The sequence below is a fragment of the Phaethon aethereus genome (genome assembly GCF_964289735.1).
Source record: "Phaethon aethereus genome assembly, chromosome: 1".
Classification (NCBI taxonomy): domain Eukaryota; kingdom Metazoa; phylum Chordata; class Aves; order Phaethontiformes; family Phaethontidae; genus Phaethon; species Phaethon aethereus.
The window spans coordinates 77114743-77141846 of record NC_138575.1 but is presented as its reverse complement, the minus strand read 5'-3'; the positions used below and the strand labels follow the sequence as shown (position 1 = coordinate 77141846).

Genomic DNA, 27104 nt, shown 5'->3' with positions numbered 1-27104 from the left:
AGGACGTTACGCAGGCGGCACGATGAGGCAGTAAGGGCAGGCTCACGGAAGTGGTGGCATTAATAAAAGGCCACGCTTGTGCGCGCTCGGTGTTGGTGCGGAGCGGCACGGGAGGCAGACACGCCGCGGGGAGCCGTGAAAGCTTGACTACAGGATTTTATTTTTCGCGTGATTTCCACGCCTCCCGCTGCGATTTGTGCAGGCATCGGGAGGCACCAACCTACCAGCCCGCCTGCGGGCAGCCGCGCCCCGCGGCCATTTCGAGCAGCGCCGCCTCAGGGCCCCCGTACCCGGGCCCGCGGTGCCCCCACAGCGACCGCCCAGGGGTGCGCTAGCCGAAACAAACACCGCCTCTCCCACCCCACCACCTGCGCAGGGGGAAGCGGGCCCCACCCCGCGTTCACCGGACGCCGGGCCCAGCACCCGGGCCCCGACCTCCGGCCACGCTCCGGCCCTAGGCGCCTCAGCGGGGATCGGCCGCCCCCTGGCGGCCGCGCCGTACTCCCCCCCGGCCTCGGCGGGCGCCGACCGGGTAGGGGCCGCGGGCCCGCCCGGAGGAGGGCCGGGTGTGAAACCGACTGGTGGCCGCCAGGGGGCGCTAGCGGTTCGGCGCTGATTGGTGGGGCGCGGTGTGACGTATAGGGCGGGGTAGGCGGTGCTTTCGCTTTTGTCAGGGGGCAGCGATGGGGGCGCAGCTCAGCACGGTGAGTGCGCCCTGCCCGCGGGCACGGGCGCGGGCGCGGGCACGGGCACGGGCGCGGGCGCGGGCACGCCGGCGAGAAGCAGGGACCGCGGCTCTCGGCGGCGGGCGGTTGGGGTGGCGGCTGCCATGGCGCTGCCTTCGGCGCGCCCCCCGCCAGGGCCCTGAGCGAGCTGAGGCCCCGAGGCCCGGCGGCCTGCTGCATCTCGGGCCGAGCCGCGCCGCTCCCCCCGTCACAGCGGCCCCAGGGCGGGCCGTCTCCGGATGCCTGAGCAGAGCGGGGGCTGGTGGGTGGTGTCGCTGGATGCCCGAGGCCCCTGCTGCCTCCCCTGCCGCGTACTCGTCATTCTGGAGGGAAGGCGGGGGTGCCCGTGTCGGGAGCCGCGTACGTCCCCCCGCAGTGATGCGGTGGCTCTGGGACCTTCTCGTGGCTGGGGCGTGGGTGCCAGCGTGGACACCCGTGGCTCTTGTGCGTGTGATAATGGTACCTGTGTTGGCTGCCGTGGCTTGTATGTTTTTATTCTCTCGGTTCTCTGAATAGTTTTTCGATGTCCGTGCTGACAGCTTTAAAACCACCAGCCTGGCAGCTACTGTTGTAATGGAGAGCTCTTTCGGGATCGTGTCTGCCGAGCAGTGGGTTTGCAGCGCTATTATCTGTAGTGTGCATCGTTACCCTCTTTCGGCATCGTTTGTTTCCTCTGATAGACCTGCTCAAACATTTCTGGCTCTGGGTTTGTGAGAGGAGCGGGACGGAGATGGATGCAGCATACGCTAGTTTGGGTACAGCTGCTTCTTGGGTTACTTGAAGAGAAGAGGATGAGGCAGATGCTAAAGCTGCAGAAGTGAAGAAATGCCTGTCCCTTAATCCTCTCATTGTCTTCAAAAACAGATGAGAAGAACCTTTAACTAAGATCACTTAAAAATAGGGTCTGAATGAGGAAATGGGGGAGCAGGGAGTGGAGTTGTGGGTGCAAGGTTTTTCTTGCCAAAGTAGTGTTTGGTTTGTGTGTTTGTAGGGCAGCTTGGTGATGGGGTGTCCTGCTGTAAGCTTATGTGGTGAACTGTGTTTTCCTCACCACGCCCTAGTGGAAAGGATCTGCATGCCATGGCTTCTTTCTTGGGCCTTTTTTGTTATCCTACAGAGGTCTATTTCTATTAATAAGAATTCCTGTCCAGTTACTTATTTTGTGATCTCTGTTAGCAAAGATTTGTGCGACTGGAAACTATGAGTCACCAGATCTTCATTTAGTCATTCCTGGCCCAATGGTCAGCCAGTCGCTCCCTCTGCTGCTGTAGATCTGATGCAGCTTCCATGGTTTCAGTGCTGTTATCTACATTAATATCTTGATATACCCTGTGGTAAGAGTATATAAATCACTTTTAACCCTCAGAATGTATTTCTTAGCAAGGATAACTTTTTGTAATCATTCAGCCTTTAGTTCTTCCCCTTTTTTCTGCCCACCGGCTGATACCTTCTGAGTAAGGAACTAAAATAGCTATCTGAATTAGTGGGTGTGCTCTTTCTGTCCAGGCTAAATCCCATGAGACTTTTGTGCTAATTGACCATGAATAACAAATTGCCTTCCATGAGGCTAAAACTGTGCTAAAAGTATTTGTCAAAATTGAACTGCATTTTGTTCCAACAGATTCAGAGCTGGTGCATTGCTTCAAAAAGTGATGATTAGGCATGTTTGGGGAAAGAGTGTGTTAATCTCATTTGTTGAACAGCTGTAGTAGTTTTCACTTGACATGACCCAAAAATGATTTGCAAAGATGGGAGAAAACCTTTATCTCTGCACACAGGTGGAGAAGCTGACTTGCAGAGATGGTATTTTGAACTCCACTCTCCTCCTGCCTTCCTAATCATCTGTTACTGACATATATTAGTGTTGGAGCTGGGACTGAGCCTAAGTTTTTGAATTCCCATTTTCAGCTAGAGTTTTGCTAGACCACAACTGTGCTTTTCTTGGGGTCCATTTTAGATGGCCACATCTGTAAATGGAACTTGTTATTTTAATATATTAATGTCTTATTTGAAACATCATCTGCTGCAGATTCAGCTTGCTATCTCCACCAGGTTTCATTCACCTGTTGCAATTCTCATTAGGGAGTTTATTTGCTGCTCTGTCACTTTCTTAAACTACTCCCCTCTCTTCCCCCTTTTTTGTGACTCAGTAACAAAAGTTCTTCCTGGAGCTGCAGTAATCTGGTGGATTTTCAGGAATTAAGGAATAACTTTACTGTAAACTTCATCTTGTTCAGAAACAACCTGTGTGGAACTACTTCAGTATTTTCAAATAAAAGTGAAAAATCCAGTGTGTGTGTGTATGGCATGGTGTGTCTTCAAGCTGAACCCACTGTTGATACATTTTAAATCTGTACAGCAGTATTTTAACAAGAGGGAGTTTATACTGTCCCTCCTTTTTATTTTACGCTTGCCACAGTTTTAATAATAAGAATATAGGATTTTTTTTTTTAATAGTCTCCTGAGAACTGTCACACTTGCAGAAATGTGATTCTAAAATCCTGGTCAGGTCCCTTTAAAATAAAATGAAAGTGAAAGCTAACCAGGCAGGACTTTGAGCTCTTCCAGAAATTAGTAAATGCATTGTATGCAATCTAAGTACTTTGCTTTTTTTTTTTTTTTTTAATTTTTTCTGTGGTCATACTTTTCCCCTGTCCTCTGTTAAAGCGTTGTATAACAAATTACAGAGTTGGAGAGGATTTTTATAAGTAGTTGTTCAGTTTATTCTCCTGTCCCAAGTTAGCGCCAAGTCTACCTACACAGGTGACTAAGCTGTTGTAGGTAGATCGCAAGAACAGGACTGTCCCTGGAACAGGCACTAGAAACAAAAGCATGGGCCTCTAGCTGAGCACAGTCCTGGCAGGTTCCTTGCTTGTAGCCTGGAGGTGACCCATCTTCACCCCTGTAGACCCACCAAGTGCCTGAGGCATATGGCACTGGACTGGGGAGGTGACACCTTTCTTCCATCTTGTCCCCACAGCTGTAGTTGCAGCGGTGTGGTCTCCTCTGTGCTTTCCTGGGCTGGTGTGGCCACTCAGGTTTTCCTGGCTAGGCAGCCCGTGCGTGGTGTTGGGGACGGAGAGCGTGGTGTGGTGTGGGGGCATAACCTGCTTCTGTTTGGGGGGGGGGGCTTCAGCCTGGGGGTGAAGCTTATCACTGCAACAGCCTATGCAACCATGTCTCTGTCTGCCTGTCTGCCTCCAGGCGCTGTGATACAAAAGGCCCAAAGCCGTGGTGTGCGCTAGGTGACGTGCTTGAGGAGCCTGTCTGCATATCTCTGCACCATGGCGCACCGAGGCGCAACAATGGGTGGGGAACCTGGGTGATACCCTGATCCAGCTACTCCCAGGCCCATCACCGGAGGGCAGCCAACTCATGAAGGCTTATCTCCACACAAAGGCACACAGAGACACTGGCAGGCGGGGGACCCCCAATAACCTGCACAGGAAAATGAGCCCTGGCCCTTCCCAGAGCTGTCCATGGGACCCATTGCCCCGTGGGCCAGGGGTGATGCCCATCTGCACGTGCTGGCTCCCCTTGCAGGCTGGGGGCATGTGGGGTGCAGGGGAAGAGTGCCTGGGGATTGTGGGATGTTTAGAAGAGGAACCAAAGGCAGGGATTAAGGCCATTTGGGGAGGAACAAATGTGGGGAAAATAAAAGTATAAAGGGATAAAAAGGGCTGACCCTGTGTAAACAGGCCTGCTCTGTACCTTTGTCTGGCTGTGTCCTGCAGTTAGTCAGTGCAGTCTGTCCTGTGTCCTCGTTAAACTCCATAGCTGCTTTCCCAGGGAAGGGATGCTGTTTGCCTGCATGTGTCTGTTGGAGGCGTGTGCCTGGAGCCAGACCGGAGGGCCTGTGTGTCTGTGGTGCCAGCATCCAGAGTGAATGTACGATGGCTAGCAAAGATCAAGATGGACTAGCCAGCAAGCAAGTAGGAGAGGTGGCCTGGGAGCCAGGTGTGTGTGTGACTCTGAGGGTGAGACCACCAAAGGCGCTGGCTGCTGGAGGGGTTGGGGGTCCTGGCCAGCTACCAGGGTGGGGGTCTGTGGTCAAGTGTGACACCCCCAATTGGGGGTCCACAGCACATGTGATGGTACGTGAAAGGGTCTGTGCAACAGTGACTCGTACAGCCAGATGTCAGTAACTGATGAGACTGGAGTCGGGACGGCTGCTGCAAAGACAATGGCAGCTACTGGTGGATCCAGCTTCTACATGTGAGTGTATATGTATTTCCCACTCACGGACCTTCATCCTGATCAGTCAGGGAGGGGAACTGTATGAGGCCATTGGTGCTGTTTGTGTGAACATCTGTCTGTGTTGGTCAGTGTGGCCTGCCATGTGTGTATTGGGGCACGTGTTGTGTGTGTGTGCCCATGTGCATGCCTGCTGGATGTACAAGCTCAGCCTTGCCAATGGTTGGACCTGTGACGGCCTCGCCTCTGTCAAGCTGCCGGTTTTGACAACCCTCTGCTGGTACGCCAAGTGTCTCAATGTAGGAGTAACGTCAGGTATTCGTAAAGCAAGTTTATGTTTTACGCTGGCTAGTGTTTTTTTAGTACTTCCTCTTCCTGCTCATATTAGTACAAAGAAACACACTTAGTGGTGGTTAGATTGCCATGTCACGCTACCATACGCTCTCTCACCAAAATAACTTTCTCTTGTTATGCACACATATCTAACACTCTTTCTGTATTGCTGCAGTTGGGTCGAGTTGTGACATACCCAATATGGCTAATCTACACTACCATCCTGAGGCTTTTTGGGAATCCCCGTCCTGCGATTACTCTGAAGGATCCTGAACTGAAGTATGCATTGAGGCTGATTGATAAGGAGGTAAGAGCAGGTACAGTGCTGAGCATGACCTCTCCATGGATACTGTGAAATGCTTATAGCTTCTTAAATCTTGGTTAATGTTGCAGCAGGACAAACATTTGTATTTTAAGGAAAAGACTTCTTTATAAATGCTCCTTGCCTAGTATAACAGAGTTCTGCAAGCAGCTTGTTTCCAAGCAAGAGTGAAGAATGCTGCTTTAGAAATGACCAAGCTCGTAGTTTGTCACGTGTGTCTCATGTCATGGAGTACATCAGCAGAAATTCCTAAACTCTGCACTACTGGATTAGCGATGAGACAGAAGTTATGCTATCAGGCAGAGGCGGCAGTTTTTTCATGGTCAGTTGCATTCAGCATAGTAGCTGTCAGAAGTATGTTGATACTGATTCTTCTTATTGTATTTACGTACTCTAATGTATTACAGGAAGAAAGGTGTTTAAATGGTGTAGTCCTGACAGTACTGGAGCTGCCTCTGCTTCTCCTTCTGTCTTTTAAAAGTAAAAGCTATTCTGTACCTCCTGGGCTGCTCAACCGGCTTTTCAGAGGAAAGTCATGACCCTTTCGTGGGTGGATCTTGCTATCAGAAGTTTGTAACTTAACTTGTGGGAAGGAGACCAAAGCCACAAAAGGTGAAAAGTCCAAATTTCCTTTGGATAAATTCACCATCAAATGCATGAGATAGAAATCTTGGCTTTTGAGGTGTGAAGTCACACCTGAAGATATTCTTAGTGTTCATTTTTTAATTCAATGAGCTAGTCAGAAAGTTATCAGAAGAGTTTTGATGAAAAGGACTTTGGACTAGAACAGAGCTTTGTCTGAGGTATACAGAGTGCACTGATAGCTTGGCTTTCATTTGGTCTGTCTGTGGAAGAAAATGATTACTGTCAATCTGAATCCTGGTTTCGTGGGAACTGAAAACTTCCCCGTGGCTTGGGCTGGGCGGCTTTACTGAATTCGTTTCCCATGTTTAGTTACTGCATTTATTTCCCATGTGTAGTGCAACAACGTTATTATTATATACTCCCCACTTTGTCACGAGGTCTGCAAGGCGTAGGCATGCTGATCTAGGTACTAGGAATTTCTTGAGCCTTTTAGTGTTTCTGACAATTGTCTCTTGTGATGCACCAAAATACTTGTGTTCAGATACCTTTGGCTAAGCTATCTCAACTTTAATTGATGAGATGATTAACTGGGAATTCAGAACTTTGTTCTTTCTGCATGCTATTAAAGGCAGCATCTTGAAATAAAGGATTATTGGCAAAATGCAAGTTTGAAGTAGTGAAGCTGGTGCTGTAATTTTCAGAAACAGCTGCGGTCAGCGCGAGAGCAGCAGCGTTACACCCATGTTAGCTGTCTTTCTAGTGGAATTTTCAATGGCAGTTACTGCTCCTGAATAGACATAAGTACAGAGAAGTCCTTTTTACACTGCCACTCAGTTCCCTTCTTTCTTCAGCATTTACCTTAAAATGATTTATTGTGAAGAAAATTTCATCGGTGTGACCAGAACTTGTAAGACTAGATGAACTGTGATGAGAAAGAAATCCGTCTCCATTGGTTACTTTAAAAACAAAAAACCAAACAAAAAAAGGGTGACAATATTTTAGAGGATGTTTATGATATTTTCTCTTGAAGGGATATTATGTCCCATAGGGCTTTAAAAAAAGAAAGTAAATGGATGAGGCACTAGGCTGTATGCTGTTTCTTTCTGTCTTTTTTGCTGTCTTTTTTAATCCCATGAATATGACCTGATTTTTTTTTAAGAGGTAAAACTTACAAAGTATAAGAAATAACATTTTATTTACCCATTACCAAAATTTTATTCATGGTATGACTTTCCTAGGAAAAGGTTCGAATAATTATCCCAGCTGGACTGCATAAATAGTCATAATTTTATAATAAAGCTTTTTTAAAAATAGAGTGCTCTTTTCAATTTTAATTAAGGATTAATTCATTTTTTTGGGAAAATATTTTTAAGGCTCTTAGCATAGAAAAGGGGATGAGGTTTCTACATCCTAATCTTCTTGACATCCACTATTTTTTCTGAAATCATCTTCTACATTGAAAACGTTAATTAATCTGATTTTGAAACAACAAATTAAAAATTTTTTGGCCTTGAAATTCTGCACATTTAAACTTTAAATGAGAATTGAAGAACTGATTGATTTTTATCTTGTGGCCTTCTCACAGAAGGCAGTGTAAATGTTTGTACTATTTAGAAAGTTACCGTTTAGTCTTAATCTGCATATGAGTATCTTATTAAGTTTTGCTATTCACATTTAAATATATATCAAAACAGTATTTGCATTTGTCTCTTTTATTTCTATTTTTACTTCTATATTACTTCTAAAATATTTTGAGATAAGTTTTCAGGGAGTTTGAATGAACAGTTGACCTCTGCATGATTGCCATGTTTAGAGGAGTTCATATTTGCACTATGCAAAAATTTCAGTTAGGATGCTGCTCTCCCCCAGGAATATAATCCTGCATGAAGCCAGACTAGCATATTGGTTTTACAAGTGAAATCACAAACATTAAATCCCAACAACATCACTGATTAGTCTTTTTATTTTCCTCTTTCAGGAAGTTAGTCATGACACAAGAAGATTTCGATTTGCTCTCCCTTCCATAGATCACGTTCTGGGTCTCCCTATAGGTATGTTCTGTCTTTCCTTACTGAGATCCAAGCAGTGTCAATTATACTGTAAGATATTTTATGGGGATTTTTTTCCTGTTTTGGACTGTTGAATTTTGAATACTGTCCTCATGGCTTGAGCTGGTATTTAGAGCTTCGCATGATTATCCTCGTGCTGTGAGTCATCTGCAAGATCTGAAATCTTGTGTACTTGCAGAGGGTATATGTGCAGCTTGTTTCTGTGAAGACAGTAGAAACAAACACTGGTCTATACTTGTATTTTTCCAGTCTCTGCTTCCCAGTGTGTGTTATTCCCATGTGCTTGGTCTCCGTGGTCCCTTTCCATCCCCTGAGGCAGTGCTCTCAGCTACTTCTCCTCTAACACATGCGGTTTACCAGATGATCTGCTCACTTTGGAATTTGTAGCCAATCTCATGGAACTTCTTAATCACCCTGGGGTAGATGTTTCCTTAGGCCTTGCTATGTGCCATGTTGCCTTCCATAATGGCTTGGCACTATTGTTTCCTACTGCTTATATAAAGAGCATTTAATTGTGACTTGTGTTTAATAGGGACTTCTGCTTTAACAACCTGTTGCAATGATCTGTGGATCAGGTGCTTCGTGGTAGTCCTCAGCACCTTTCCAGCATTACAGTCCATCATGTTTAGGTTCCCCCTTGTTTGGGGTGTATTATTCTTTTGATCCTGTTAAGTAGCCATGAGGGCAAAGCCAGTTTCCCTCCCTTGCCCATAAATGAACATTTTGGAGTGAGCTGTCTCACCTCTGTGATTGTTCTTGTCCTACACCCTAACAGAAGGGAAGCCATCTGGGGTGAATTTGGCCTGCTGGGTGGCATGGCTTCCTCCAGTGTTTTAGTAAGGTCAGGGCAAATCAGCCAGTTGCTTCAGCATAGTCCAAGAAGGTGTGTGCCTGGCCCAGCATGGTCCCGGGAGCAGCATAGCCATGCCCCCAAAGGTGCTCCGCACAGGCTCGCCTGTGGGTGACTGAGGGAGTGGTTTAAGTTTTGGTGAGGCTTGGGAAGCAAAAAGAGCTGAAAGCTGGTGAGGGTGGTTAAGAACAGCTGGGAGCAGCAGGCTTGGCAGCCATGGGATAGACACTGGCATGCACTCTGCATGTTTAGTACAGCACCAGTATTTTGCTTTTACCAGCAGCTAGAGCGTTACGCGAAAAAACAGGATTCACACTGAGAGAGAGTGGCATTGTGTGTGCCTCACGCAGAGGCTGACAGCTGCTGTCCTGCAGGGCTGGGTAAAGCTCTAACAAGTAACAGCATAAGGCATGTTTTCCCTTTGGGAGGAGCACCTTTTTTAGTTTTGTACCAATTCTTGTGGAGACATGTCCCAACAACGGTCCCATCTGTCCAGGTTCACAGTCTGCAGCCATCACCATAGGTCTGTTCCTGGAGGAGGGGGTGGCGAGGCCACCCCTTGCCTGGAGGAGGAGCGGGAGGCTGCTGCTGCAGCTCCCTTTGGGTCTTCCCTAGCAGGAAACATGCGCTACCAGATGTGTGTAGGCTTTGCTGAGAAGGTTACTTGAATCACCTTTACATTACGTCTGTGTGCAGCTTCAAGTGAGTTATGGTTGCTCATTTCCCAAGTCACCAGGTAGCACATCTTCATTCATCCACTGCTTTGCCTCAGTGGCCCCTCCGGCTTGGCAAACCGGCTCCTGGTAAAATCCTCTCTTTGTGTTCCTGTAACAGGCAGAGGAGCTGCACCGTCTTTGCAGAGCTGCGTTCATCTTAAGAGTTAGCTTGTTCTGTTGACCTAGTGGTGATAAAATAACAAAAGCCAAATCCCTCCCTAGGTATTCTTCAACTTGGGTCTCTTCGCGGTGTTGGAATTTTATAGCAAAACCTTTAGATATAGGAAAGGAGTTAATTCCAGTGGTTTTTTTTAATCAAAAACATAGACATTGAGAAAAGAAACTATTGTAAAGAGTTCAGTGAACATGTGACAGATTGAAACGTGATCACTGCATTAAAATGTTAAGCTGGAGGAATAGCAGGGTTAGAAAAGTGCTTTATGTCTAGGCAGCCTTAGCAATGGCAGCTGGAAGACCTGGTAGATGTGAGCGATCTGTGGTCAAAGTGAGAACAGCTATAAACTAAGTTGTAACTAAACTGTAACAGTGTATAACTAATATGTTAATAAAGAAGTGTGAACAAGCACTTGACAGTGTTCCCCTCCTGTGTCCTTTTTACTTGCTTGTATGGGAGAGACAAATCACATCTTTTGCAAGATCTCACATACAGTTAGGGCTTTGGTAAATGTAAATGCATCAAGCTATCAGAACAGATATGATTGACACATAAAATTAGCAGCAGAGTTGTTTACCTTCCAGGTAGAATCTGTGAATGGTTAACAACTCTGGCAAGGTGTTACAATGTCAGGAAAATTTTGGAAGAGGAAAAAATGGTGTCCCAAAGCAAGGTAGTTAGAAGAACTTTGAGACTGTGTTTGCAGTCCATGCCAACTCAGTACATCCACTGAAAGAAAAATCTTTTGAAAGCAAATTGCTTTTTTTCTTCCCTCTGTACAGGACAGCATATCTACCTGTCTGCACGGATTGATGGAGCTCTGGTTGTTCGACCTTACACTCCAGTTTCCAGTGATGATGACAAGGGCTTTGTGGATCTTGTTGTCAAGGTGAGAATATCATGCTCTTTTACCAGGCTGGGCAACTTCTGAGCCCACCTTTATGTTTGCAGTGCTATATGAAGTCTGATGTGTGGGCTTCTGTTCAGGTATGTGCTATTGCAGGCTTCCACTATCGTAACAAGTGATCTGCAGTTACCTACAATCCATATGCATTTTGCAGGCACTTTTTAGGGACTGTGTCTCATGAGATGCTGCATAATTTTCTGTATTTGCATACTGCAATTTTCCAAAATCTGTGTAGACCTGCAGATGCTCACACACTTTTTTAATCCTTCTGAAATAAGGAATTAACCTTGCCTGAACTGTCAGCTGCTTCTGAAGCTAATGTAATATGGTCATTATGATCATTAAGAGCAGTGATCATCATTGCTACTGATCAGACAGTGTGAACGACTGACTTAATTGGCAAGAATGTGATTTTCAGTCTTGAGATAATGTACTTTAGTTTTGTCTAGCTACCAAGGGTAGCTAGACTAAGCAAATGTATTTAAAGCTGACAGGAATTTAAAACCTGGATATCTAATTCCTCTTTAGAATTTTACTCTTAAGTTTTTTTCTTCTTTACAACTAATTTGTTGCACTTTATTCATTTATTGTGAAACTAGATGTGAATTTGCCTTTTACTACCTACTTACCTTCATGACCATGGCATTGCATGCTGAAGACATGCCAAGGGAAAAATGTAAATCTTTGACGTCAGATAGAAATGTTTCACAAACTCCTTCTTCCCAGTGTGGCTCTCCATGCATGCAAATGATGCTGTTCTTGTAAAACTGTAGCTAGTCTCAGCTTGAACTTTTTCACACCCATGTGATTTAAAAGAAAAAACTCAGCACAGTTCCAGCGATGTCTCTACACCCACTGATACCTCTTGGTGAATGGTTGAGTATTCAGTTAGTTGATATCCACTTTTTTTGTTACTCTAACCTTGAGGTGCAAACAGTTGGCATCCCAAGAAGAAGGTTTAGGTATATATCTGTTTGCAGCTGAGCTGTCAGGGATCTTTCTTAGAAGTTTTTCTGTTTGAAATCACAGTGACTTTTTTTTCCCCCCTTTTTTTTCCCCTTCTGACCTTGGATGTAAATCATGTTGCTTGTTTACAAACATTTTCTATGTTACAGAAATATGATGGAGAAACTGCCAGTCTGTGTCCAATCTGGTAAAAAATGGGACAAGAGTAGCATTTTAATATTTTTCAGAAAACTTGTGCTTCTCTCTTATTGCCAGTCAAATCTACATTGGTAGTATTTCTTTATGTAGTAATTGTGTTCTCTGCATGAGGAGTATGGGTACCTAAATATTTGAAGGGCAAATGCTCATCTTTGAGCCATAAGATTACTTGCTTCATTGTTATTTTTAATAGATCTACTTTAGAGGTGTCCATCCGAAGTTTCCTGATGGAGGGAAGATGTCTCAATACTTAGACAGCCTGAAAATCGGGGATACTATTGACTTCAGAGGACCAAGTGGCCTACTTGTCTACAAAGGAAAAGGCAAGGCTGACTCAGAAGATATAATTTATTCAGAGTAAACAATACAGAAAAAACATTATAAAGTAGTAGTAATACTCATGACAGTTTTTTCCAGCTGGGTTCAAGTCTTTGCAGAATCATAGAATAGTTTGGGTTGGAAGGGACCTTTAAAGACCATCTAGTCCAACCCCCCTGCAGTGAGCAGGGACATCTTCCACTAGATCAGGTTGCTCAGATCCCCGTCCAACCTGACCTTGAACGTTTCCAGGGATGGGGCATCTACCACCTCTCTGGGCAACCTGTGCCAGTGCTTCACCACCTTCAGTGTAAAAAATTTCTTCCTTATATCTGGTCTGATATTTCTACCCTCTTTTAGTTTAAAACCGTTACCCCTTGACCTGTCGCAACAGGCCCCGCTAAAAAGTCTGTCCCCATCTTTCTTCTAAGCCCCGTTTAGGTACTGGAAGGCTGCAAGAAGGTCTCCCCAGAGCCTTCTCTTCTCCAGGCTGAACAACCCCAACTCTCCCAGCTTGTCCTCACAGGAGAGGTGTCCCATCCCTCTGATCACTTTTATGTCCCTCCTCTGGACCTGCTCCAGCAGGTCCATGTCTTTCCTGTGCTGATGGCTCCAGAGCTGGATGCAGGACTCCAGGTGGGGTCTCACCAGAGCGGAACAGAGGGGCAGAATCTCTGTGGCTATGTTTTGATTACACGTACTGCGTGAACTGAACTTTAGCTATCAATCAATCACCTCTATTTATTACTCAGGCTGGTACTCTCAATATACTCACCCTCTCCCACTAGACACAGGGATTCTTTTCTGTTGTTGGCATCTCTGCACGAAAGAAATTTCTAGTGTCTTAATGAAGTCAACGGCCATCCTGAGGGGGATTATTACTTGACTATAGAAGTGCTTGTTATTGATACTGTTCTCAAAGAAGGAAATTCTCTCCCTGCTTGTATGGACATAGTTTACACACTGATAAAAACACTGGGTATTTGCACTTGTCCAATGCTAATTTCCCATGTGAAAATGAACTTTAGCAGTAGGAAGTACTTTTATGCGAATATAAAATATCTCAATTTGGCATAGTGCAGCCACAAATATGTCACTAAAACCTTCTGGCAGTTTTGTGAGTGACAGAACTCAGACACGTGGTTCTCCAGAGCTTTGTATGTTGTGTTCATGTTATCCTGGATCAAGGGGCAATTTCAAACTCTCTGTCAGATTTGGCTGAAACTAGCATATCGGCTCAAAAAAAGGAGATATATATACACAGAAAAATACACCCTGCATATTTCAGGTTTTCCCTTAAAATAATCTGCATGAGTTAAATAAACTCTCTGAGCAGATTAATTTGTTTGTGTAGAACCATTTCCAGAACCTGGGCTTCTGAATATCACTGGGGGTACGGGATGTGAGCAAATAGAAACACAGGTAGTGATGGCTTCATGCTATAGTCAAGAGTAATAACCCATGTCAGTGTCTGATGTTACCATCACGTGTCTTAATCTAATCATCTTTCAAGGTTTGTTTTAATTCGTGGCATCTTCAGCTTTGTTTCCTGCTCCTGCTTTACGGAGGGGGAAGGGTGACAGGGCTGAAACCAAGTCAATTAGCTGAACATGCTGGAAGGGATCACAGGCGCCGTTTCCTGCTTTTGTCATTGTTTTCCATCTCTCTCTTCCTCTCTCTTCAGGCAACTTTGCTATTCGGCCTGAAAAGAAAGCGGAACCAGTTACTAAGAAAGCGAAATATGTGGGGATGATTGCAGGTGGGACTGGTACGTATATATAAAGATTCATCCTTGGTTTCTGACAGCTGGTAGGTGTCTTTGTTCATATTTTGTCTCACATGCTCACTTGCGCTTTCTTTTGCTCCATTGCATTCTCACGTCATTGACTTGCCTTTCCCTTTCAGGGATAACACCTATGCTGCAGATCATTCGAGCAATCATGAAAGACAAAGATGACCCTACCGTTTGTCAGCTACTGTTTGCTAATCAGGTAATTCTGTCCTTTTTTCTGTTTATAAAGTTTTATTTAACTGACAGAACTCCACTCAGCAAATGAAATTCTTGCTGAGAAAGCCTGGTACAGAAATACAAATGCTGAGGGGGAAAGTGAACTGAAGTGTTGAAAACTTCCCATATAAAGGCACTATAATGAATTGGTTTTTTAGTGTTACTACAGAAATGCCCCTTTCCTCCCAGCTAACACTGGCTTTCCTGTGTCTCATTGCACTGTTTCTAATCCAGTTTGTAAATGTTTTGAAACTCTGCACTCTTTTGTGCAAATTGTTGATGTTTTGGGCAGACTTTCAGAGCTGGCTCTCTTAGTGGAAGCATGAAAGAGGCCGACATCTGTCTCCTTCAGCAACTGTAACTCCCCAGCAGGGTTTGTATGTGGAATCTTTCTGCTTGAGGACACCGTAGGTGAGGCTAAACTTAACAGTGGTCTCCAGCAGCTCCCTCAGCTCTGGAGGTGTGAATCTACATGGCTGTCTCCTTTCATTTCCATTCCCTCTGTCAGTTCTTCATGCATTTCTGTTGCTCTTTGAGGTGTATTACACTGCCGTGCTGGACAAAGGGAAGATCTCTTATCCATGGAATCCTTGCGATAGAGATTTCTTGGATGACCAGGCAACCCAAATGGTGGTGTGCTGCTGAACTGCAATGCTCCTTCTTTGCCTGATGTTCTTCTGGTGTTAATCCTTTTGCTTCTAAGTTTCTGCATCATAATGAATATTTGTTTCTGGATTATGAGCCATTATTTGTGGTAAACCTCACTTCATACCTGTGTTTTTTAGCTTCTTTAGGCTCTCCTCTGTCAGTATCTCTTGATACTCAGTATGTTCCCATTTCCTTTGTACCATATCTGAATTATAAACCAAGATTTTTTTTACCCAGAAGTGCCCACAGATGCCCCGTTCTGATGCTTTATTACAGTAAGACCTCCTCAAGAGTCCTGCTGGTGCGGCTGCAGCAGCTAGTCTCTGCTGAGCACTAGGTGCTGGCATAAAGTTCAGTTGGTATCAGGGCAGGAAGGCCAGGATTTGCTATGAGTAATTCAGAATGACTAATACAGGGCTAGAGCTGTTTTAGCAACCTAGAAAACCTACTGCTTCTTGCAGGGAGGGCTTGGGGAACAGTTGCCTGCGTATTTATTAGCAACAGCCTGTGTAAACATCAATCCTCGGCTTTAAAGAGTCTTTGTACTCAGTAACTGCACAAATATAAAGCAGCCTTGTGACAAATGGTCAGTCAGGAAAGCCTGCAGACCAGCTGTTTTTTAATATTTAGTATTTTAAAAGGTTTTAGAATTTTTTTTTTTAACGTGTGTTTTGCTGATCTTTTATTTTGGCCCTTCTGAAAGAGCTGTGTTGGATTGCAGATGACAATGTATGTGGGCTCATACTGTGCTTCTGACGAGCATGCTTTGAGTTGGTCAGACCCAGTAATAGCTTTTCTAGAACACATGCGACTGCAGATCCAGAAATAGGCACCTTCTCGACAATAGCTGCTGGCACATTCCTCCTTAGCCTCACAGTTACAGACATAGTGGTGTCCTCAGTGCCAAATTACGAAGGCTGCAGAGGATGGTACCACTTTTAGTCTCTACCCTTTTCCCTCTTTCCCAAACCGCAGCTGCTCTTATGGGAATAAGGCTTTCTTTTGGCCTTCAATGATGCATCAGGGAGGAGCAGAACTTGATACCCTGGGTAATGTTTGTTGTTCCAATCATAACTCGATACCCTTTTGGTTGTTTATTCCACATCCTGTTTAAAAACCAAGCGATATCCTTATGGCAGTGCTGATGAAATTTGAAATGGCAAAGGTGAAAAACCTGGCATTTTCCTGACTGAACGGCAGAGTCTGGAGGGGCAGGGAGATACTTGCGTGCAGTCATGGTTACTTTTTTGATGAAAGTTGCTTTTGTAATAGGAGTCCTAAAAGAGGGCTTTACTCTTCTGATGCTACCACTAATTTCCTGAACAAGTGAAGATTCTGTGTTTTGCTACAGGTTTTGCTTTGTTTTATTTTTTTTTTTAAGGGAAGTCATTACATGGTCAGGATTTGTGAAAGTTATTAACCTTTTTATTAGCTCTGCCAAAGATAGTCATGGAAATAACTTGTGTTTGCTCTCCTCAGCCTGTAAAACAGAGTTGAATAATCTGTTCCATCTCACAAGGTGGTAGAGTAGCTAATGTTCTGTGGTCATCTGAGGGCTGCACTCAAATGCCAAGCGTAATCATTGTTTTCCTTACCCTGCAGTCCGAGAAGGATATCCTGTTACGTTCCGAGCTAGAGGAGATCCAGGTTCAGAATCCCGGTCGCTTTAAGTTTTGGTACACGCTGGACAGAGCACCTGAAAGTAAGATCTAACATGCTACTTCCACTGAAGCTTAAGTTATGAGTATTAATACATGTGTTTGACAGGAGGCATGCCATGTCATATGCATATTTTTTGGCTCCTTTCTTGCTTAATGAATTGTGTCTGAATGCATCCCGTAGTATCATCCTTCACACGCTGATGCACAGAAACTCTAGATGCGGTGTTTCCACAGCTCGCCTCAGATGAATGGTAGTGCAATGTTCTGCCCATGACTACACCTGCATATCTACCATTGTTTACTCTGATCCAAGGTGACCTTCCTTTCTCCTTCCCCACAGACATAGCGGTAGCATCTTACCTTACTGTCTTGTGTTTAGAGCATGCATTAATGCAGCTGTGGTGGGAGTGTCGGAGGCACTGTATCTCATGGAGATATGACCAAGTGCAGACTCCTACCTACCTGTCATCGTATGGCAGTTCATGGTAGCTGATCTTTTTCCTAGGCAACGGAACTGCCTTTGTTATTAACAGTGTTTCTCAATGAAAATACTGTTCCAGCTTGCTGCAGTCCAGTTTTAAAGATAATGTGATACAGTTGGCTGGTCTAGGTGAGAGGATGAGCTAGCTGAATGTGTCTCCATCAGCTTGTGCAAGTTTGAGGAAGAAAAGGTTAAATGTTTACTGCCGTTGTGAAAAGTCTCAATAGTTTCTGTGTAATTTCTTGTTATTTTCCTTTCTTACCATTCCTTGTCATGCCCATCCACATCAGGATAGATTCATGCTCTTTGGGGCAGAGAAGGGAAAACCATATGCCTTCTCTTACCTTGTGACCAAGACTACTCCTCCGGTAGGGTCAGGGGAAGGGCCTTGCAGTCCCCACATTGCATTGCTGTCATGTCATCTTCTGCAATTAATGTTCTCCCGGAATTTCTGATCACTGTTCCTTTTCTTTGTGAATTGTGAACTGATCTTAGCAGTTGCGATAAAAGTTCCTCCTTCAACCCCCTCAACACTGTTCTGCAGACCTTCACCACCATATATGAAACAGGACCAAAACTGGGAATTTTTTGATAATCTGTGGGAGACAAATGTCTCAAGTCTTACTGTGCTTTTGGTTTGGGTCAGCAGCTTTTTGCATCCAGGGCTGGGGATGTGATATAGGCAAACCTGAATCCTAGTATTAACCGATTAGCACTGGGAGTGTTCCAGCCAGAAACAACTTCATCAGCTAGATTTCCTCTTCTGAACTTGTAAATAGTGGGGTGAGGAGGATGGATGTTGTTATTTCACAGTGCTGGAGCTGAAGAGATTCGCATTCTGTTCACAGCTCTGCTTGAGAGTTCCTTGCGGATTTTAGCAAGCTTTATTAAAAGTTAGTCCTTGTTTTCTCCATTGTTTTGCATCTTAAAAGCAGAGGTGGCAGTCTTTCCATGTAGCATAACAGTGTTGAGGACACTAATGTGAGGGGTCTGTACAAATGCCACAGTTCCAGAATGTTACTAAAAAACCCCAAACCCCCACCCTTCATTCTAAAGTGATTTGTATCTGTCTTTTCCTCCTTTTTCCCTTGTTCCCCTTCCCCTACTTTCACTTTTTTAACAGACTGGGATTACAGCCAAGGATTTGTGAACCAAGAGATGATCAGAGACCACCTGCCACCACCTCAAAACGATGTTCTGATCCTTATGTGTGGACCTCCTCCAATGATCCAGTATGCTTGCATTCCCAACCTGGACAAACTGGGCTACACCAAGGACATGAGGTTCTCCTTCTAAAGACGACTGATAATTCAGCAGTCTTGTATAGAAGGAAAGAAAAAAACATTTAATGGGGAACAGGACAAAATTACAGAGATGGCTGATGCACAGTGCTGGGAAGCTACATTTACATTAAAAATGCATTATTTTTTCTGAATGTCTGGCAAGTTAAGGCACTTAAGCTTAACTGTACTGAAACTGTACTGTACATTGCACAGAAACAACTGTATTGTGGAAAGGTAGTGATGCCTAGTGCTTGGCTATATTGTACTTGTATACTCCATCTCAGCGGAGGACAGTATAGCTGCTTAGGGCAGCAAATACTCGTTTACACTTCTTAGCACCGTAATCAAATGGCAGTAATATCCTACTTCCTAACACTGTGCATACCTAGTATTTTATTCAGTACTAAGTATGAAAATACATAGAATGTGCTGGATTATTCACCTTGCTTATGCCAAATTTTAATCCTTACAGAGCTTTTACAGTATGAGGGCCAGGAGTGTTCGCCTGATCTTTGCAACATCAGAAGCTTAAAGATGCTTGTTCAGATGAAGGATGACAATTAACTATTTATGACTGAAGTTGTTCAAGCTGCATTGCATTGTTAATCAAAACAGAGGGGTAGACAGCAATACAAGATTTGTTTCCTTTGAACTTTGGAATAGCCTCTCTTAAATACAAACACTTTTCCAGCTGGTCATGGTTCTCATCCCTGGTCAATGAAAGGAACTACAGAAAGCAGGCAGCTTTGTGCGCTGTTCCACAAATAGCTGGAATTTTTTGCTTGTATGTGTGTGGAATACTAAAAAAAAATACTAGCTTTTGTATTTACTTTTAAATAGCAGATGGTTCCATAGGAAGTATGAAGGCAGTTGTTCTGCATGTCCTGTGCAGTGAAAAAAATGCTGGGTGAAAACTGGATCTAGTTTTAGTTTCCTGTTTCCTAGAGATCAATGTGGAACAAAGGGAGCTCAGGTTTCCTTGCCATGGGAGGGTTCAGCAGGTAGCCCAGCTTCCGCTGCGGTATGCATAGAGTCAGGGGACTCGCCTTTAGCAGGTAGCCCAGCTTCCGCTGCGGTATGCATAGAGTCAGGGGACTCGCCTTTGTGTCTTGCTCAGGCAAAGCTCCAAAGGGCTTTGCTTGGTTAAGGATGTATAGGAACAGCCTTAAGTCACCAAACTGACAGCAAATTCCGATGTCTCACTGAATCTAAAACTGTTTCTTAGATGCTGTTTACTATAGCTCTGATTTTTATGGGTTTTTTACAGCAGCCTTTTACCAAGTCTTTGGGAAACTTAAGGCATCTTGCATGCCCAACCTTCTGCTTCTAAACAACTCAGAAGCTGCTGAGATTAGAGCTGTCCTGCAAGGAATCTATGAAACTAAAAATCTTGTTCTGGTGATGAAATCAGAGTGACCGAAAGGATGTAGTAATTATATGAAGTCATGTGGATGGCTAGTTAGCGACAAGTGTCAGTGTATAATACCACTTTTTTAAAGATTCGGGTAGGTATTTGAGGTTATAGCTTGTAATGTTTTCTTTTGTAACTGTACAACAACAGGTGGGTTACTGTGTACTTCATGCTGAAAATTAATCTTCTAAAAGGAGAAAAAGATACTACCATTAATTTAAGGAACTTCAGTGGATAATACTGTTATTAATTTTATTAATTAGATGCTTGCCTCTGAAGTCTTGAATTTTTGATGTGTGCTTCTGAAACTTGTTCTTTAATACTATGCTCCAAAGTTCAAATAATACTGAAGTAACTTTCAGTCCCTTTTTTAGGAGGCAAAAAGCAGAAAGACGAGAGAAATTATCTTGCTGCTGGTTTATATCACTGTGGGATATGCATAAATTTTTTTCATTGTTGTATTTAATGAAGTTTTCTTGTAAAAAAAAAAAAAGTAGCTGATTAAACATCAACTGTTTTGTATTACTTTGCTTATTAAATTACTGGCTTCTTTCATGTCTGTGTAAGAAATAAAGTATCTTGCAGGTGAATTACCTGTGTGTTACCAAGCCCATCATCTTCACTCTCCTAAGAGACAAACTATAATTGTAAAACACTCTATAAAGTGAAGGTTCAAAAAAAAAAAAAAGCCAGCCTCTTAGAATTGTTTATCCAAGTGCTTATATCTTTCTTTTTTTTGATTTTGGTGAAAAGTGCTGTATGTGGATGCTGAGTCAAGGAGTAAACTGTCTCTGGAGTGATGGGGAGAAAAATAATCATCTCCTCTTTTTACCTTTATTTTGTACATCTTCCTTGTGAACATGAGGCTCTTTTTTAATAAATAGAGGGATTTTATATAATCTACTGAAGCAAAACAGTGTTCACAATCCCTGTTACTTGATGGTTCTGTACATTTAAACAGCATTTAAACAAGTCAGTGATAAAAGTTGGTTTTACATGTTTTTTTTTTTTTCATTTGAGCCAATTAAGAAAATATGAGTATTCTTCCAGTTTTCTGACAACCTCCACGTTACAAAGCAGCTGAGGAGACATGAACCTCCTGCATGAAAGGCATTTTGTGGACTGTTTCCTGAGAGAAGCAGAATTGAAAGGGCTGCTGTTGCCTCGGCGTTACCAGAGGTGGGTCCTCTTCACTTACTGCTGTGCGCAGGCAGAGGGTACAGGACTCTGTTTTTAAACGGCTCTACTGCTGCCAGCATGCAGCACCCCAGCGTATCGATCAGAAAACATCTGCACCAGGCTCTTCTCTCTGCCCAGAGCCTGGCTCCCAGCACGGGTGTTTGTTAGGGGCGTACACAGGCAACGACTTGCAGCAGATGCCCGCAAGTACGCAGCTTTAACCAAGTCCGTGCTGCCGCAGCTGTTTGCTTGTGGTGGATGCTATCAGGCAGCATCCTGTGCTCAGCTAACCCTAGAAACAAAAAAGTCCTTGCTAGCAGTGGAAAGGGAATGCCTGTATAGCAGGAGCGGGAGACAGAAGAGAAAGTAGGTGCATTGGTGACAGATGACCCAGGGAGGAAGGGCAGGAGAGGGGCCAGGCTCTGGCCGAGGGCTCGGATAGCTGCAGCTGAAGGCCTCTGCCAGGCAGCATCCATGGAGCGTAGCTTGGGGTACGGAGCCTGCACTGCTGCCCCTGTGACAGGGGCGGAGAAGGGGCAGGGGGCTACGCCAGATGCCCTCCTGGAATAATAAAGCACTGACACCAAGGGCCCAGGTCACCTCTACTTGAGTCAGAAAGTCCTGGTGGACTCAGGTAGGGCAGATATCTGTATCCTGTGATAAGCTAATCCTGCTTCTTACATTGAAGTTTCTTTAAAAAGGGTGGGGTGAGGTGTTCTGCTGTTTGTTCTTGTTATGAAGAGCTACCTGGCTAAGCTAACCAGCCAACAGCAGCAGTGCTGCAAGCTTCCTCTGCCCATAGGCTTTCTTCACTGAGCTATGCTTCCATGAGCTCTCCAGCTCAACTACAGTATAAACTATACAAACTATATATTATACTAAACTATACATTAGCAAATGATGTCCAAAGGAGAAAGAAAAAAACCCAGCCAAACCAGTACAATCCCTTCACTTTGCCTTTACTAACCTTATTACAAGAAATGCCATGGGATTAAACTGCCTGAGGTCACCACCTTCCCCTGGTAGCCCTGCAGGTGCAGTCACAGAAGCCTCTGGTACAGCTGTGCATCACCTGAGCCAAGACTCCAGCTCAGCTTGGCTGAATAAATAAGCACAGTCAAATTTACATCGTTAAATACTTCATTGTGCATCTTCACCATTATCAATACAGAGTCTTGGCCAGCTCCCACCATGGCATGGTGAGCTAAAACCCTCAAGGCAACCAGGTGAAGAGTGTGGCGCAGCTGGGGCGATGCACCCTGGCTCCCAAGACCAAGCACCAACCTTGTGTGACACCTCTGGGGTGCCAGAGCCCCTTTGGAGGATTTGAACCAAATGGGCAACTGCCCCCGATGCGTAACTTCTATAGTCCAAACTCGTTTAATACTGAAGTCAAGACATGTTGATTTCCCCTTCCCTCTCCAACGCTGAAAAAGCATGCAAAACAGCCAAAGTAAAAAGCCCGACCAGTTTTCAGAGAGACAGCATTCACTACAGAAAACCGCTGGAGACACACACACTAGTTACAAGATACCAATTATTTAATGCAAAATTAAAGCTTTTCTGCTTGCCTTTTAAAAACCAATCAATCCCAGCTGTAGTGTTGTTCATGCTATTACTTTGAACAGGCAAAAGAACCCCCAAACCACCCAACGCTCCTGAATGACTGTAGAGCTCTCTGCACATAGCCCCACAGCTATGCCCATTTTTCTGTGTAAAACACCAGAACTATCTCTTCTGTCCCACCAAACCCCTGCTACGCACACAAAAATAGAGTTAACACCAGCTCTTTAAAAACAAAACAACTGTATCTCAGTGAACTATTTCAAAGCTAAAAGGCCTCCCTTCGCAATACCCAGCTACATTCGTGATGCGGCAAAAAAATTTTGCAGTTCTCTGCATCTTTTTATTTCGGTTCACCTTTCAGCCCCCGCACCTACGCCATGGAAAACTGCAAACACTTCTGGCACCGATGCTGCAGCTTCTTTATACCCTTTTTTTTTTTAATGGCTGTGTAAATAACAGCCTTTATTTCTCAGCTGTGGCTGCCCCATCTTATAACTCCAATTGTAAAATATGAATGAGCTTTTGAAATTATTTTTATTCTCTTAAATAAAATGAATGAAATTATAAGAAAGCTACAGGCAGAGGAGTTAGTTTTGCACTGCTAGAACTATTCAGATAGAGCTGTAAACAAAGTGAGTTTACTAGTTTGAAAACTGATTAGGTCTTCCTTCACTGGTTAACAGCAGCTGAAAGAAAGTAATTACAATTGTGCAACTCAAAAGTCTCACTTTATCCACTAAAAGCTGAGAGAACTGGAATAAATCAGTCCATAAATGCAATTGCGTCCTAAACTACTGAAAACAAATTCAAAGTGAAATGATTTTGCCTCCTCCAGACTTCTGCTCTCTGGCACGAGTGGTCAGGAGCTGCCTCTGCTGCCCTGAAAAGCAAACACTCCCACCAGCATCTCCAGGACCAGGTTTTTGTTGATTTTCCCCAAGTCTTTATCACCTGCCACTGCCTTTTGCCACACCATGACCTGACACAGCCCCTCAGCAAGAACTGGCTTTGCAGCTGGGACCAACCCTGCCCCTACACCTCTGTCACAGCTCCAATGCCTTCCCTAGCCTGGCACCCACCTGCTTTGGAGGGGCCGCTAATGAACAGGTTTCTCATACAGCCCATTTCCATCACAGGGAAGGGCTTTTCCTCTTTGTTGGGAACCAGCTCACACCTCCAGACCAGCAGGTTTTTTAAGCCCCGGTGTTGTCCTTTACACTTAACACAAATTTTCCGACCAGCACCGGTACATTTTCTTTATTACAGACTCAACCTACAATTACAGAAGAAAAATCTGCCACACAGTAAACAAAGGCTGTGAGTCAAATCTATCCCGACCTCCCAAAGGCTCAGGGCGACAAAGCTTTCATCAGCTCCAGCCAAGACTTAATGTCTGGCGAACAAAATGTTCTGGAAAAATGACGTGCCTTCTATAAACACAGTTTTCTGGCAGGTACGTCCTGTTGTTTTAAAACCTGGAGAGACTGACTCAGCCTGGCTGCTGCAGAAGCTAAGGGAACGTGATGGGTGGAGAGGAAGGTGGGAAATAAGGGGGTGGAGGGAACGGCATGCGAGAAGAAAAGCAAGAGCGGCAGAGCCAAGCCCCACGCAGCCTCTGGAACCACTGCTTTAACCAGCGATTTACAGAAAGCTTTATGTACACGTTGCCCAACTCCTTTGGTTCATTTTTTTGCACTGAGGCAGTTCTCCAACATGTCTTTTGTGGGCAGGAAGCTGTCAGTACTGGTGACAAATTGCCATAGCGCATTCCTGCCCGACAGGCGGCATTTTCGCTCCTCCTTGGCAATGCTGACTAGCGTGACTCCTCGGATGTCCTTGGGCTTCCCTGGCACACCAAACATGAGGAACAAGCCCAGGCAGTCCTGTCCCACCAGGTGGCAGAACTCTGGCAGCTTCTCAAACCTGCTCCTGTTTTGGAAGCGCTTGTCCGCCAGCAACGGCTTCCCGGCAGCAGGTCCTCCACCACCTCAGTGGGGCCGCCTTCGCTACGGAAAAGCTCAGCCGGCTGTAAGGCCTGCACGGCGATCAGAAGTTTGATTTGCTTGTCAGTTCCAGACAGAGTCCAGATCCAGTTCACCCCAAACAGGGAGGACTGCTGCTTGGTCGTTTTGCTGGTCATGATACACTCCTCCACTCCCTTTTCCACGCAGAAGCTGATGAAGCTGACCAAGAAGAGCTCGCTCAGCATGTTTGTGGCTGGCTGGAATTTGCTCCGAGAATCCACAAAACCAAGACAGTCCTTCAGCCTCTGAGATGCATGGACCACGCCTTGGCTGAAGACTTCACAGATGACTAGAGTTTCATCCTCGTTCTCCTACTTGTCTTCATGTGAGGCCTTTTGGCTCATTTTCTGTGCAGGAGGAGGTTGTTTCCCCACGCACAGCACCTCAGGGAAGCCCCTCCCTTTCCCAGCAAAGGCCGTGTAGGCGCTGGGCTCAGCCAGACCTATTAAGCAGGCACACGGTTACTTGCCGCCCTCCAGACGAAGGTCATGGCAGCGGCAGAGGCAAGCTCTGCGCACAGGCTGCCGTCCTGCGGGGCAGGCGGGCTTCCTCCCTGGGTGTGTTTCTCTGCAGCCAAATGAGCAGCGACCAGCCCAACAGGCCCAGTAACTGTCACACCTACTGAATCCACCTGTGCTTGTTTTCCTTATTGTTAATTCCAGCACCATTTCTTTAGCCGATAAGATCAGACTGGAATGAGATCGCATCTCCTTTGATCTCCTTTCTAGGACTATTACAGAGAAGCCATTTTATTAGCACTGGGTGTTTCCTGGAGATGAAACAACTTTTTTCTTTTAATCACCCAGAGAAGGGTATGCATCCAAACCTGAGGACTTCTACCAGGTGCTTGAAATGACGGGGTGGTCTTTTTTGATGGGCCATTGGCCTGTACCCCAATGCCAACTGCCACTAGTGTCAGTGGTGTTCGTTGTGCCATGGCAACACACACGGGCTCGGCTGGACTTTTGGCTCAGCTGAGAAGCTGGTGCTGTTGCTGCTCACAACTGGATTATCTCAGGGAAGCTTGGACAGTCACTGCACGACTGTCAAATACAGCTACAAATAAACAAGCTTCCTAACCTTACAAAATCCTGTCTCCCTGGCTGTGAAAGCTGGAACGTATGTTCCCGCTGCAGCAGGAGCCAGCCCTGTTCAACGCTGGGTGTTGCTGGTGCCAAATGCACCGCTATGGTCTCTTCATTGGCCCAGGATCTCACCACCATTCCCAAGAAACAGGTTCTGTCCTGCTGATGACGCTGCTCTTCCTCCTCCTCTTCATTCTAAAGGAGTGAAAAAAGCATTACGGATCCATCTTTCTCTGCCCTATTTATACTCATTGCTCAAAACATCTTCATCTGATCACTCCTTCTGCCTACAGATGTTCTTGTGCTCCTGCTACCCCAGGGAAACACCTTTTCAGGTGCACAGGCTGGCCAGTCCCGCTGCTGCCCTTGGGTCCCTCCCTCTAAGAAACAGATCACATCCTACCTATTACTTGTCCTTTTGTCCACAGGTCTTCAAATGTGCCATGGGTCCATCTCCATTCCTTCATGACCTCACAGCTATGATTAGGGAGCGCACTGCTGCTTCTCCTGTTATCTCTGACCGTAACTCCAATTTCCTTTCTATTCAAGGGTTCCCCAGCACCCTATACCCTCTCTTAGCCAAACACTGCTCCAAATCTACTGGCAACTCAGAAGATTTTGCTTCTTAGCTGCCTCGAAGAGCACTACCTTCTTCCCCCCAACTGAGCATAAAAAGGCTCAGTAGGAAAAGCTCTTGCTGCAAATGATAATGCCAAAATACTAAGGTGAAGCATAAACTATGCACTAAACAGTCATAACAGCAAAGCGGTGCAAGGTATAAATAGCATGCAGGGAGGGTAAGTGCAACTTCTCTCCTACCAGGAAAGCCATGATGCAAAAGTACCTAGTGGATGGGAATCAGAAGAGTCATTCCAGAGGTTATTCTGGATTGCTTCCCCATTCCTAAGCATATATGTAATTTAAGCAAACAGAAAAAAGGTGGGTTTAATCGCCACAGGCTCTTGATCAATACACATCTATCTTTTCCTCATCACTGCAAACAGACAAATAACAAAAGTTCATTATAATTTAGGTTTCAAAGTGTTTATCCTCAGTGTTCCCCATGAAATGTTGAGCTGATAAACAAAACTATAGAAATGAAGGTCACAAGATACGAGTTCTGCATTTTCTGTCTGTTACCTGGGCTACACTGGGCAAAACACTGACCATCATTTGTACCTGCACCCCAGCAACAAAATGTAGTTCGGGGAAGCTCAACTGTTGGCAAAGTAACTGGGGCTCCTATGACTGCCTGGGCAGGGAATGACACCTGGACCAGAGAGACGGTTGCTCTTCACAGCAAGAAGGGCCGGAGCTGGTCCTTCCTTCGGCACCCTGTGAGACTCCCCGAGGAGCACACACCGTGCAACAGGGAAGTGCTTTCTCATCACACCATGCCA

At 45.0% G+C, this 27104-nt stretch overlaps 2 protein-coding genes across 2 annotated transcripts; one reads left to right on the top strand and one right to left on the bottom strand.

Moving 5' to 3' along the window:
* Positions 1-683: 683 nt before the first annotated feature.
* CYB5R3 (cytochrome b5 reductase 3) lies at positions 684-18452 on the top strand (the record flags this gene model as incomplete). The annotated part of the gene is made up of 9 exons (XM_082014163.1): positions 684-704; positions 5428-5559; positions 8138-8210; positions 10752-10858; positions 12234-12363; positions 14043-14126; positions 14264-14349; positions 16617-16716; positions 18280-18452. 9 exons carry the CDS (start codon positions 684-686, stop codon positions 18450-18452), a joined length of 906 nt encoding a protein of 301 aa, XP_081870289.1.
* A 5743-nt stretch (positions 18453-24195) lies between these two features.
* On the bottom strand, positions 24196-26535 carry REP15 (RAB15 effector protein; the record flags this gene model as incomplete). The annotated part of the gene is given in 4 exon segments (XM_081999517.1): positions 24196-24574; positions 24577-24930; positions 25705-25899; positions 26524-26535. Coding segments are annotated over 4 exon segments (858 nt in total). The 3' UTR covers positions 24196-24277.
* Between the last annotated feature and the right edge of the window lie 569 nt (positions 26536-27104).